The following is a 15,044-nucleotide window of genomic DNA, read 5'->3' as shown; positions in this document are numbered from 1 at the left end:
AAAATTATTTAATAAAATTGATAAACGGTTTTCACATTAGGTTATTGTCCAAACCAACTTTTTCTATATATTACTTACTGGAATTCAGCACTAAACTAAATAAAATTTGTAAGAAGCCTTGCGTCACTTTTTATTAATTGCATGAATTAATAAATATCTACATTTAAAATATTATATTCTTACTAAGTGACAGTGAATAAAACCGGAATGACATCATTTAATTAAAGTAAGTATATTTTATCTACATAACTTGTATTTTTTGATATATATTTTTATTATATCTCCTATTCAGGGACTCTCGTGAATATTTTTTCTTTACTGTAACTGTAAGTATCACAGGACAACGCAACTGATAAGGGTCTGATTGCAATCAGACCTGCTAGGAAGTGATGATGCAGCCTAAGATGGAGCGCGCTTGCCTAGAAGGGTTTGTTTGTAAGAAAGGAAAAGGCACGGAATAGGGAGCCGTGGAGAAATCGGCTTTTGTCCAGTAGTAGACAGTACGGGTTCAGTACGGACTAATTTAGATTACATTGGGCAACTAGCTTATGCTCGCGATTTCGTCCGCGACTACATAAATTTCAAACATCTATTTTACCTCTTTCAGGGTTCAATTTCTAAAAATTCTTTATTAGCGGATGTCTACGCCACAATAGCTATCTGCGTGCCAAATTTCAGCTTGATCAGTCCAGTAGTTTGAGCTATGCGTTGATAGATCAATCAGTCAGTCAATCAGTCGGATTTTCCTTTTATAAATAAGATACGGTACCTTTAGGTACCTAAGTAATAAAATAATTCTATGTTATAATTTCCTGTTGACGAGGCGTTGTCGCAGACATGACTGGTTGGGCATTTTCAACGAGTAAAAATATCTCACCTTGCTTATTTCACGACTAAATAGTTTGGAAATCGTAAAGAAATAGGAATATTGTAGGTCAAGCTTCTCTACACTTCACTTGCCAATAAAATATTGTTTGTACCCTCCTACCTAACTTGCATTTTTTTTTAATTATAAGTAGTTGGTATATAGTACTTACTTAATCCTCTCGTTTTACTATTAAGATGAATAAAACCCGATGATTTACACACGTTACTCAAAAAAATACATGACGACCTTGAATTATAATTTCACGAAATAAAGTTCGAGCCGACCTCTGGAAAGGTTAAGAGCACATCACTTTTATTTGCGTCTTGCATAGCGACGATGGCTGGACAAGTTTTTCTAATGTCTTAAATATGCACGGAGGTACCTATATGTTGTTAATGATAATTATCTTTTGTATGGTTTTAGTTATTTTTTGGACGTTTGACCTTTATAATGATGCTTTATTAAATTAACTAATTTTGAATGTAGGTATTCTATCTACTTACCTACTTATTTACTTACTTCTAAGCTCTGACCGAAGTGCCGTGATGAATTCCAGCGTCAAATTTAGACTTGCCTTTACAGAAGCTTAAAAGAATTTATTAAAAGTACGCTCCTAAAAAATAGTATAATTATGCAACTAAGATTATGTAGGTAGGTACCTAAATGATAAAAAAGTATGGATTTGATTCGTTCCACCACTGTGCTGGGCTGAAATTGCTTATACAGTAGGTGTGGTATAATATTATTGTAAATTGAACATTTGAAAAGAGCAACCGCCGCGTTTCTTGGTGGTTCTTCTCGGTAGGAACGACATTCCGAACCAGTGGTAAATTATTTTGACGATTCAAAAGCACTTTTAAATTTATTTGAATAAAAATATATTCTCTTCTATTCGGGAGGTCGGGGGTTCTATCCAAGCACCTTTAACTATACGACGTTATGTGCGTTTTTAAGCAATTAAATATCACTTGATTTAACGGTGAAGGAAAACATCTTGAGGAAACTTGCATGCCTGTCAGTTCTCCAAAACGTTCTCAAAAGTGTGTGAAGTCTACCAATTCGCACTTGGGCAGCGTGGCGGACTATAGCTAAGCTCTTCTCATACTGAAAGGAGACCTGTGCTCAGTAGTATGCCGGCGATGGATTGATTATGATAAGAACTGATCAGTCAAATGGTTCTTATTTAGATGCTTAGTGTGATAAAAGTGAGTGTCTTTTTACTTTTATTGAGACATTATAGGTAGCAATGCCTATATTTATACTGTCCTAATTTAGTATTTATAGTAAATATAGACTTATGTCTATTTATAGCAAACGAACTTTTATAGCCAGTAGCCACTACAGCTATTAATTAAAATACATGTCTGTGGTATTAAACGTCGTCTGGATATTGTAAAGGATACTTACCTAGTACCTACTCGCAGTATATATACTTTACCTAGTAAAAGTAAAATATAATCTGTTTCGTCCCTGGTGGCTTTAGCCATGGCTACAGTTACCATCCTACCGGAAAAGAGGGCCGCCAAGAGATTTTAGGTTTCAGTACGATTCCGCGTAGAAACAGATCGGGTATAGGAATACTAAAATTGCCATACCTACTACCTTGTTCAGCTAAGCGCACATTTAGATATCATCATAGACTGTATTTAAATATGTATAATCATAATATAATCTATGACTGTATTCGTCACTTATCACTGAGATACGAGGTCAAGGGCTAACTTGACTTGCCATTGCATTGTATCGAATCCGGTATTTGACAACAAGTCAAATCAATATCTTTTTATCAAACGTCAAAACACGTGCTTAGTAGGTAGGTATGCGAGCTTCTATGAAATACTGGCATGTGACGTCACAATGATTTGACGTGCTTTTTAGTTTAATCGATAATTTAAAATGGTTATTACACTTAAAACTAACAAAGGACGTGGATTTTATGTATTTTGGATTATTTTAAACTAATTTATTTTTGACATAGGCATATACCGTATTATGGACCTTTGCTCTGTCTGGGCATTTCCATTCAGCATGGAATATATAAATATTAGTCTATTAGGTAAAGTATTTAGCGCTATTAGGTAGGTAAGTAGGTCCTACCTAAGTATAATTTATTCTAGATTTCAAACCTCATTGTTAGATTGCCTAGCTATTAGGAAATCGATGCTTAGTCAAACATTGAACAAGGTTGTCCAAAAATCTTTGATTAAGCTTTGTTTTGAAATTAAAGTTTAAACTAAAAGTTATACCTATAGCAACGAAGTACCTTGGCCTAGTAGTTATGTACCTACCTGTTCAAGAAGGTATTTCATATTTAGCGACAAATTATTAAGTCAATAACCGTGGATGAATCCTTCAAATAGGTAGATGCGTGAGTGAGTGCATTGCTACATAGCAAACGTCATCATACTCACACATATGTCGACAATCGATGTCTCGGGAGTCGGAAAGTCGTTGCTACCTTTTCACAGTCAATATTTTGAGGATCGGAGAAATGTATAAAAGATAATGTGTGCAGTGTTTTGCATCAGTCGCTCATTTGGAATCCTCGTAACCAAACCTCACTAATCAACAATGAAATCGGTACGTTTTACGTAGATAAGTTCGTGAAATATTTTGGACAGATAATTATAAAATTTATCCCATGGGCGGCCTAGTTGCGACTTCATATCTGTCATTACGCTGGCTAAGCAAATGAATTATGACCGCCTTTGAATGTCAAAATTTGGGCTTTGTTCCCACCTCCTAACGCGGGTGTCGTTTGCGTGTGAGCGACGAATACTAAGCTATACGCGACGCGACCGCTGCGAAAGCGACGAACGCGATCAACTCAACGGCATATCGTGCTTGCGGCCTATATGGCAGTCTGCGGCGAGACGCGACGTAACGCTTACTTGTTCAAGCAAAATTGTACTATACTATAATTGTTCTCCATGATTCAAGAAATAATGACCAAAATCACGTAGGACATTTGTCGCGTGTAGCATCGTATCGCATCACGTCGCGTCGCGTCGTATTCGTCGCTCACATTACACATAGGACATCGCGTTAGCTCGGAGTGCACGTTAAGCTATCTTAGTTAGTGCCTTTAAACTTAATTTTGATAGTAACTAAATAACTGTAAAAAACCCAGTTTCTAAAATCCCGTAGATACTCTATAAAAGATTTTAGTAGACAACACTTACCCCTAAAAGTTGTCTCTTAGCAGATTCATAATGTATATAAGTCGTAGCTGGGAGCTTACTGCATTTTTATCTAAAGTATGCAAGTAATAGAAAAGGATCACGATGACGGCATAGAGAAATTTAGTTTTGGATTTTTAAATTAATTTAATTTTTGTGTTTCTCCCATTAGATCATTTTCGTCCTTGCCCTTGTGGCTATCGCTGCTGCCGTGCCAGTTGAAAGGAGCCCACTAAGATCCTTCGCTCAGAATTTAATCAAGAACCTCAGGGTTCATATTCTTATATGTAAGTCTACTCGAATTATGTTAATAGACCAATTTGAATTAGAACAGACCTAATCTCGATAGATCGTCGGCATGCCATGGCCCATGACTTACACCTCGTTATAAGTAAATTTATTAGCCCGCCCTTCACTCGCGTCACCGTGAACCATCCGTCAAACGGACGCGACGACGCGACGGCGGGAAATAAGTACCTACCTGTTTCCATTTACACTGACTACAGTTCGCCCCCTTCACGGGCTTTTCCATAGTGATTCGCGCGCGACTAAAGAGCGGGTAGATATTTAAAGATTCAACTGTAATTATTATTATGAAGGGTTAGTCATACTTTAAATAAGGCAAGGTAATAAAAGAGTTATGAAGTAGGCTTATAGTACTTATTATATTTACCTCATTTAAGAAAATTACAGGTACTATTAATATTATTAGTTTTAATTTCTTTGATTAGTAGTTGTAGGTACATTTGCGTAGCTGGTATTCACACCATAATATTATTTACCCACGTTTCTCTGATCACTTGATCAGCATCGTTTTATTGTCATGAATAACTGACTGTAATCTGTTGTTACTCTCAAAAATAAATTTGGGGTTGGAGTGATAAAAAGTCATAGATCTTTTAATAAAGGATACATAAAATTCATTTTTATAACAACGTTATGTTCTTGCAGTTTCGAGACTGAAGATGGAACTAACCGCCAAGAGACTGGTGAGTTAAGAGAGGTTTTGGACGAGGACAAAAAGCCACGCAACGTTGTCGTCATGAAGGGGATCTTACAGTTACATCAACGACTTGGGCCAGCTTGACACCATCAATTACTTCGCGGACGGAGAACGGATTCCACGCGGACGGTGATCTATCCCCAAGCCCGTCCAACCAGTCTCCAGACGATAGTACAGGACCAAATGATTAAACTGGCTTCGATGAGCAATTGATACTATAGAAGTATTATCTTTTAATTGATTACTCATTGATTAATTATAAGGTTGAACTTGATTGCGATTAGTCAAAAACTGTGATTGGATTGTGGCACAGCATCAGTTTAAAATGCTGGCGTTACAATCTGTCCTTCACTGCCATAATTTTGTACTTTCTTATTGTTTTGTTATTGATGTGATCCTAAGTGCAAATAAAGTTCGTTGACTGTACCATTGGTATTTCTTTTATAGGTAAGGAGGTATAGAAGTGATTATTATCTGTTTATGAATCATTTCTGTACAGCTATCTATAAAAACCGGTTCTAGTGGAGTCGCATGTGTGCGAAGGGTTCCGTACCATCGTATAAATTTTTTAACATTTTTATTTTATTAAAACTGCGAGTTAATGGACAACAGCGCCCTTTACATACAAATGATTTAGTAAAATTTAATTTTTTCGTGAACACATTTTTTTTTGTGATATTACCACAAAATCACGGCTTTCTGATTTTTCCCAATAATCTACACATTAAAAAATAAATGAAGAAGAAAGAAATCAAAATTTTACAAAGCGCTTTTGTTAAATGATTTGTTTGAAGTTTCAACCAAAAGCATAAGTTTACAAAAGACCTCCTGTCAGGGCGAATACAAATCCATACTATATATAAATGCGAAAGGTGTCTGTCTGTCTGTCTGCTAGCTTTTCACGGCCCAACCGTTCAACCGATTTTGAGAAATTTGGTACAGAGTTAGCTCATATCCCGGGGGAAAGACATAGGCTACTTTCATCCGGAAAATTGATGAGTACCCACGGGATTTTTGAAAACCTAAATCCACGCGTACGAAGTCGCGGGCATCAGCTAGTGAATATAATTATGAAAGTAGATTGCAGCCTGCAAGCCTGGATACTTTTTATCCAGAAAAACAAAAGGATGTCACTGACAGGATATTTAGAAACAATTAAGTGAAGTAGGTACATTCACGAGGACGAAGTTGCGTGCAAAAGATTATAAGAACATTTTTAAGGTTCCATACCCGAAGCGTGCCAACGGGATCCTATTACTAAGACTCCGCTGTCCGTCGTCCCGTCCGTCCATCCGTCCGTCTGTCTGTTAGTGGGCGGTATCTCGTGAACCATAACAGGTAGAACCTGAAATTTTCTCAGAGTATGTATTTCTATTCCCACTATAACAACAAATACTAAAATTTGCATAATGGCCGCCATGAAAATTAAAAAAAATAAAAGTGTTATATCTTGTACGATGGTACGAAACCCTTCGGAAACAACATCGTCAAAAGTCCACCACTGGTTCCCCCTGGGCCAAAGGTGCCCATCAAGCTAGCAGCATTGCCAGCTGTTGATGAACAATCTTGGACCAGGTCGGCCCCCAAAGCGCGGATCGCAGCCTCTTTCCCTTAGGCGACGGCCGATGTCACGCACGAAACCCTTCGCTTCCTCGCCCACAGCAGCCCATCGTCCTCCACCGCCAGTGAGACAAATTTCTCCAGAAGAGGGGCATAATATGTAACCGTTTTCCTCGCGGCAGCGGACTCGAAAGTGGAGCGGAAAATCCACGAGAAAAGACTGTTCCCGCGGGACGCGGACCAACGTCGCCGGCAACGGCTCGTTTATTATGTTATGACCATCTCTGTGGATCTGCTCTTCTGCCTACTTTCTACGAGAGGAGATAGTTCTGAGATATTGCTAAGCTGCTTACATATTTATGTATTAATGTGTAGGTAACTGTTTATTTGGTTTAATATCTTGATGAAGAAACATAAATTTTTCATATTTTAATCACCACATTTTCTTTTTATAGATTTAATTTCATCTACCGTTGTATTTTCGGAAGACAGATGGCAAAAATGGTGGAATCTGAAATGTTTGCTAATATGTACCTTCTATGATACCATGCTTTACTTTATATTATAATATTTTTGTGTAGGTACAGCGGTAATCTTTATTTTATCAAATCTAAATATATAAAAGGAAAAGGTGACTGACTGACTGACTGACTGAATGACTGACTGACTGACTGACTGATCTATCAACGGACAGCTTAAACTACTGGACGGATCGGGCTGAAATTTGGCATGCAGATAGCTATTATGACGTAGGCATCCGCTAAGAAAGGATTTTGAAAATTCAACCCCTAAGGGGGTGAAATAGGGGTTTGAATTTGTGTAGTCCACGCGGATGAAGTCGCGAGCATAAGCTAGTAAACGCTATAAGGTAAAAAATATGCAAATACTTAACTTAATATTCAATTTATAGTATCACAACGTAAATAATATTACAGAAGCTTATTCCTAATATAAGATATTTTATTTTGTACTACATCTTAGAAGATAAATAATTCTCATCACAGGTAGTCTGCTAATATAACGCTTATGTAATGTGAATATTTTACCGAATACTGTAGATAAATAAACCTAGAACCGTTCTTGTTTGAAGATTACCAATTGAATGGCCTTACACTGTCGTAACTTGTAATGCTCAGGGTACCCACCTTGATTATTCAGACTATTTTGGTACATGACACAGGTATTTCTTATTGGTTTTGGTCCAAAGGTTCTGATGTCGATTTTAGGTCTATTTTTGAAACCGATGTTTTATGATTATTTTAAATTTATGGCGTTTTAACGTTATTTATTATAGTAGTGAATAGTTACACACTGATTATTCTGTTTCTGTGATCTGTTGTAGAAAAAAGAAGACATAACAACAGCTATAACCACAACTTAATGAGGGAGTATTATTTGTGCACTAGTTGTATGGCAGTAAGTCACAAATAATATAAATTATTAAAAAAAATCCATACTCCATATAAATTGTTAAAAAACTCATTAATAATATTTACCTATATTTACCTATAATTAGGTAACTACTCTGTGCAATAATGAAGAAGGAATCAATGTGGCGGAGTTGCATCCAAAAATTGGTGGTCTCTGAAAAATATTTTTGCTATCGTATCGAGCGGGACATGAGCGGGATGTCAAATACAAGAGGAGAACATCTGAGTTTATAAAAATATAGTAGAATATTATTCATATAATAATTATAAGTACCCCTTGCCATGTGATCGCAATTACTGGTGATAAGCGATAATGCAGTCTAAGGTGGAAAGGGGCTAACTTGGAAGGGTGGGTATGGCAGTTCATTATTAACCCGTAGGTACCCTGATTGGCTCATATTATGCTAAATCGCTTAGCGCACGTTGCCGGTTTTTGCCGGACAATTTTGCTATGATATTTCAATGTTTATTAAGGGTTTTAGCTTTGAACATTACCTTGTTAAAGTACTAAATTTTTATTCTACTATTCTTTAGGCTTAGGCCCCGTCCAGTGTGTTAACTGAAATTGATTCTAATCAGATTTTATAACTAGCTTATTCCGCGAATTCGAACGCGTGGACTAGACAAATTTCAAACCCCTATTCCCCTTTAGGGTAGAATTTTCTATATATATTTCTATAGATATCTATTACATCAGTTTTGCTTCGTAGCAGTGCTACGACTAAAATCAATACTATTTAAATCTAAGCTTAGCCAGTGCGGGTCACAGATAGGTGAAGATCAGCCTAATTTTTAACACGTTTTTTTAAAAGTTGTTCGTTGTTATACTACAATGCAATCTATGTACTCTTCAGCGTGGCTGCTGTGAATGCTTACTGCAAAATGTTATGGTAGAGATCTACCAAGGGTAGATAAATGTGTGTAAAGATTATCGCCCTACCAGCCAAGCAGTTATAGGGTCAGCAGTCTGCTTACGAGAAACAACCGTTACGCCGCTACTGTAAAGACCTACCTACCTGTGCCTACCTATCTGTGGCGTTGTCTCCGCTACAGTAAAGGGAATTTCTATACGTAGCATGACCTCCATTTCGCACACTCTCGTGAATCGAGAAATCTCTGCGTATTCTCTCGTATGTTTTTTGCGTGAGTTTATGCTCTATGAGGGCGAAGATAGAGATTTGTTTGAGTACATATTATGGCAAAATTTACAAAATTCTCTTCAATTTAAGGAAATGTAAATCGATCATTAGGGCTAAAATTACCTACCTATCTGCTGGTAGGTTAGCGCCTACTTCAAATAATTATACTTCATCATATCTTTATTTCTTGGGCGCGCTACTACCATAAGATTCCGGGCCTGTGCCTCATCCAACCACTTCCCCGACGCCTTTAGGAAATACCTATATTATACTTACGATCTGCAATCAATAGTTTTCATGGCACCCTAACGATATCTACCTTAGAAATTCTTATTTACGAGTATAAGTTCCTAGTCTTTCTAAAAATTTAGCTTACGACCAGCAGTGTTAAGCGTTGTGGTCTATTATAAGTGTTCTCGGATTAGATTTCCGGCTAGAGCAATTTGGGAATTAATAATTTCAAAATTGTTTCTGGTCGAGTTTAATTTAGCTTTGGGCATCGCTTAACCTCCCTACCGACAAAGACGTGCCGCTATACGATTTAGCATTGCGGCACGAGCGGAGTTCGATCCGATAGAGCTAGATAGGTATTATAACTCCATAACCCTGTAGAGATATCATCTCTATTCGCTGCTCTACATATTTTGGTGAAAGCTACATTCTGTGCCCGACGTGGACGTGGCAACTATATTATGAGGTAGTACTGCTTGAGACCACAGGACTTAAACAGGGGATTTAATATGCCTAAGTGACACGGAAAATAATAATAATAAATAAAAAGTTTGGAGAGTGCATAAAGCTTGATAGCAGAGAAGACGCATCATGAGCAAATCTGTCGTGTAAAACTTGACAGGTGAGCGCAAGGTGAGCTCTGGACTGACTAACTGATCTATCAACGCACAGCTCAAACTACTGGACGGATCGGGCTGAAATTTGGCATGCAGATAGCTATTATGACGTTAGGCATCCGCTAAGAAAGGGTTTTTGAAAATTCAACCCCTAAGGGAGTGAAATAGGGGTTTGAAATTTGTGTAGTGCAAGCGGAAGAAGTCGCGAGCATAAGCTATAGTTATCAATAAAAGTGAACAGCAATTTCTAACAAAATTGAAAACGAGTCTTGTGTTCTTAGTTCTTGTAGTGTCTTGAGTTCTTAGAATAGAATAGAATAGAATTTGGTTTTATTCAAGTAAACTTTTACAAGTGCTTTCGAATCGTCAACTAGTTTAATTTACTACTGGTTTGGGTACACCTTAGGTACTAGGATATAGAAGTCAACAACCTTATATTTTTGTAGAACACAAGTTTGCATCGTACCACCAGAGCAACCAGAGGGACCTGTGGGCCCCCGGACCCCAGAATATAAACCGATAAATTCAGGATTTTCAAAAAGAAAGATTTTATCATTCACTATTTATAGTGACTTCACCTGTTGTGGTTTTGCCACGGGTAGTCAAAGTATGTACCTACAGATTTTCAGTTGTCCTTACTGTGTTTAAGGGGTCCAATTAACTTGAAATGCCGGTACATATAATATGAATTTGTGTTAAGTGCTAACTAAACCCGAACCTGTCCAGGATCTAAGGCTTACGGTCTTAAAGGGTACCTGCTATGTTCTTCTGGAAAGCTCTCAGGTGGCTTGAACTTTTGCCGACTCAATCGGCAATCACGTATATCATAGTTCGGCTAGTTTACACAAACCCTTTGAAAATTATACTATGTAAAACTTTTCGCTGAATCAGTCTATATGTTAATAAAACTCACCACAGATCCCATTAGTAGAGCAGAGAGACAAATTCGGCGAGCGGACCATGTTAATATGTAGGTAGTGTTGTACTTATGGATGAATCATTATATCTAGATATAGTATAAATAATGCTTGAAAATAATAAAAATAGACTTAGGTAATCCTTGATTGTAGGACGGGCGTTTGTTACTTAATGTGTACCTCAAGCTAAAAATTGTAAGGTATAAAACGGTGTGTAGGTATTCAGAAATTCATGGCCTCACCAGATCAATAAAAGTTCAAGTTTTTCTGGTACTACTTCTAACAGGTAGTCATCCCATTACAAACTTTTAGGTAGTATGTGAGTATGTGCAGGTAGGTATATGTTTGAGTATGTTTTTATAATAAAACTAGATGATGCCCGAGACTAATTCATCTTCATCCACGTGGATTTAGGTTTGCGCCTGTATAGACGAGGGACTATTGTTCGCGGAGAACAAAAGTTCCTCATCTTTAACTATGATGTATCGCCGTACTTACCATCGCCTGCGGTGGTTGTACGATGAAGTTCTTAGTGATTCATTTTGCCCTTCGTGGACAAGGGTTCTCGTCTACGCAGACTGTTTATTAAAATCCCGTGGAAAGTCTTTCGGAAAAAAATCCGTCTTCAGTATGCAAGTTGTACTAGTTGATAATGCAATATCTAATCTATAACTTCGTTCTTGAGAATTCAGGTTTTTTAAAAATCTCGTGAGAATTTTTTCCGGGATAAGAGTATTGTCCGGGATGCGAGGTATTCGTCAGAATCAATTAAACATATGCTTAAACTTCGACAGACGGCCGTGGTTGCCGAAGACACACTTTCGCATTTATATATTAAGTAATATCCATATCCATGGATTGTACTTATGACGGAAATATTTACTTGGACATAAAAGATACATAATATATCTCTATATTATATCATACAATAAAAAGAAATGTTATGGACCAAGAAAGCATTCTTCAATTCAAAACAAATTTCTTTATTGCAAATAGACATAGGTAAACAGTGGAGATGTTACAAAAACAAAAAGCTACAGCCAAATTCTGCCTATTAGCATTCAATATGTTATGATATATATTAGTTTTGATCACGGGTTTTGATAAAATTAGTGAAATAATAGTACTACAAATGTCAACTATTAAAATAAAATTAAAACTTTTCTAAAAAATAATTTTGCATAGAGTTTTCCATAATAATGTACCTAGACAACGAATAAGGCCCGATTTTTTCAAAATTTCCATGGGGGCGAAGCTGTGGGCAATCTCTAGTTAAAAATAAAATGTTTTAGCAACGAAAAAATTATCAGAGTAGAGTATTTTACTTAGTATGCCTACAGCTAATTCCTGCTATTAAATAACACGATTGCTGTGCTGAGGTGGGAACGAAGTAATATATAAGTCAATGGGTTGGAACCTTATTTTTCCATGTAGAATTGTTAAGTTTATATATATTATCTTTTAGGTACACATTTGAACTTTTGTATTATTTTAAACATGTTGCGTGGACAAATACAATATTAAAATTTTCAGTTACGTTACAATACTTAAATTAAAGTTTAATAAGCGCATCATGTACTAAGCAAGTAGTTATTGGTGTTCAAATAGCACTAGGGGTTTCCCTTCCTTACCTTTTACAGCTTAGTTATAAATGTACATAACGCTTTTAAAGTTAGCTGTAGAACACTGCTTCTGTAAATGGCAATATTATGTTTGTTTTGAATTATATAGTTACTCATTTAATTTTTTTAACTTTGTTTTTAGATTAACAACAATGCGATACCAAAAGAAGCTTTAGCACGGAACATTCACATTAAATAAACTATGAACTTATTTACCGGCCATTCAGTTTCCTACTACGCGAATATGTGTGCGACATACGAGAGCTCATAAATAAGAATGTCGGTACGTCACTAGCGCGTGTATGAAGAGCCGGAATATCGACATCGCATCCAACACATGTGGCATTTGACATTACGTTAGACCGTTGAAGCCGGGAGAAATGTATAAAAGAATTGGCTGCGAGCACTAAGGTATCAGTCGCTCATATCGTAGCAACGAAATCAAATCACCTAATCAACCATGAAAGTGGTACGTTGTAAGGGTTATTTAATTAAACGGATTAAGTAATTAAATTACCAGTTTAATTACTTAATCCATGATTGGTCTTGATCATTTTTTTTTAAATTACTACGGTCGAAATTAACATTCAATCCTAGCTGTAATCACTCGATATGTTTCTTAGCAACGTTGTTATTTGTTAAAAATTGTATGGTATTTTTGGACAAATAGCAATGTTGCTAAGTAACGTATTGACAGATTACGGACAGATTGGTTTTTAATTGTGGTCGTTAAATTCCGCTATTCATGATTGGTATATTTTCAAGTGTATTTGTTAAAGAAAGGGATTATTATGTGAATGGTGTAACACTTACTTTATTTTAATACGGTATCGTTTTCTAATGATATATTTTTATAGATCATTGTCGCCCTTGCCTTCGTGGCCGTTGCTGCCTCCGCCGCCATTGAGGGCACGCCCGCAAGTATCCTCCGCTCCGAATTTGAGCAGAGCCCCGAGGGTAACTACAACTATGGGTATGCAATTTTATTCTCAAAAGTTTTTAAAATAGGATAATTTTAGAACATAAATATTTCAAAAGAAAACTAACTCACTGACACACATTTAACGCTGAGCGCAAACCCTTGGCCCCAGAAAGCTGAAATTTTGCATAGAGGTTATCAAAATCGGTTGAGCCGTTGAGTAGTTACGATCGGACATAGACATAGGACAGGACATCGCCTTCGCCGCTGCAGTCGAGTAAAAATATTATGTGTTAGGTACTTATATGTTATATTACTTACCTAATTTTTCTATCAACTCTACTGAGTGTCAAAATAAATACTTACTTTTTATGGAAGAAACAAATCGACATTGATAGTGGATTTTTCAAATTAATTATCTTTCATATTTTTACTACAGATTTGAAACCTCAGACGGCACTTCTCGCAACGAAAATGGTGAACTCAAATCGGTTCCGAACGAGGACAACAAACCCCAAGACGTAGTTGTTGTCAGGGGATCTTGGACCTACACCGACAATGAAGGCAATGTTGAAACTGTCAACTACTTCGCTGATGAGACGGGCTTCCACGCGGAGGGACCGTCTATCCCCAAAGCCCCCGCCAGGAGATAAGCAGTCAATATCTTGGTTAACGTCCACAAATAATCGAGTGAATAATAATTAGTTCTATTCACTCAATTTTTTGTCGAATTGCACCTATAAGATTAGATGGTACCTTATTTGGAGAAATCAATGTTTGCCATGATGAGCATGTGAATTGACAACTGGCTGATACTCACATATTGCTAGTTGCAATTTCACCCGCACTGCCATATTTTTGTACATTTTGTTATGGTTCGTTACGTTTTTTTTAATTCGTATAGCAAATAAACTTTTTAAATAGTCCTTGGTTTTATCATTAAAGTTAACATATACTTAAGTACTTACCTAAGTTAAATATTCCACTATTAAAAACTTGACTCATTATCATCAACCCATCGCCGGCTCACTACCGAGCACAGGTATATTCTCAGAGTGAGAAGGCCACATAGGCCGTCACGCTGGCTATGTCTGGATCGGTAGACTTCAAGCGTCTTTGAGAACATTATGGGAATCTCTCAGGCATGCACACAAAACTTGCTCATTATTTACTTATTAGCCATCTTATGCAAAGACCCTAATTTTTACTAGTCGAAACAAATGATTTAAAAAAAACTGCAAAACTTTTAGTGCATTTAAACGAGCAAAATATTTATTCGATTGACCTTAGATAACTATGATTAGTTATTCCAATCAGGTGTGTTCAACTAACATAATTATTACCTACCACTGAGCTAAGCGTCAAAGGGCGTTTGTGCACTCATCCGTATTCGGTTCGTATCCGTGATTCTACGAAGTGGCCGTCATACAAATACATACCATTGGATGTGTACTTTTTAGTGCGTTACCAATTAAGCCTCGATTACACCTGATGAGAAATTTAAAGCACGGCACAGTGTTATAGTTCAAATAGAAAACAAGCAATACTTGCGTTTATTA

The 15,044-nt window shown here is 36.8% G+C and overlaps 2 protein-coding genes across 2 annotated transcripts; both read left to right on the top strand.

Annotated features, from left to right (window-relative positions):
• Window positions 1-3,439: 3,439 nt before the first annotated feature.
• On the top strand, window positions 3,440-5,446 carry LOC117982563 (larval cuticle protein 1-like). The gene is given in 6 exon segments (XM_034968928.2): window positions 3,440-3,448; window positions 4,220-4,268; window positions 4,271-4,334; window positions 4,999-5,092; window positions 5,094-5,156; window positions 5,158-5,446. Coding segments are annotated over 6 exon segments (363 nt in total). The 3' UTR covers window positions 5,242-5,446.
• Window positions 5,447-12,932: 7,486 nt separating this feature from the next.
• LOC117982205 (larval cuticle protein 1-like) lies at window positions 12,933-14,382 on the top strand. Its single transcript, XM_034968525.2, has 3 exons — window positions 12,933-13,035; window positions 13,424-13,539; window positions 13,925-14,382. The coding sequence occupies exons 1-3, from the start codon at window positions 13,027-13,029 to the stop codon at window positions 14,136-14,138; spliced, it is 339 nt and encodes a 112-aa protein (XP_034824416.1). The 5' UTR covers window positions 12,933-13,026; the 3' UTR covers window positions 14,139-14,382.
• The last annotated feature ends 662 nt before the right edge of the window (window positions 14,383-15,044 follow it).

The sequence above is a fragment of the Maniola hyperantus genome, chromosome 5, assembly GCF_902806685.2.
Source record: "Maniola hyperantus chromosome 5, iAphHyp1.2, whole genome shotgun sequence".
In the NCBI taxonomy this organism is placed as follows: Eukaryota; Metazoa; Arthropoda; class Insecta; order Lepidoptera; family Nymphalidae; genus Maniola; species Maniola hyperantus.
The sequence above is the reverse complement of the archived record's forward strand: the minus strand, read 5'-3'. Positions and strand labels throughout refer to the sequence as shown.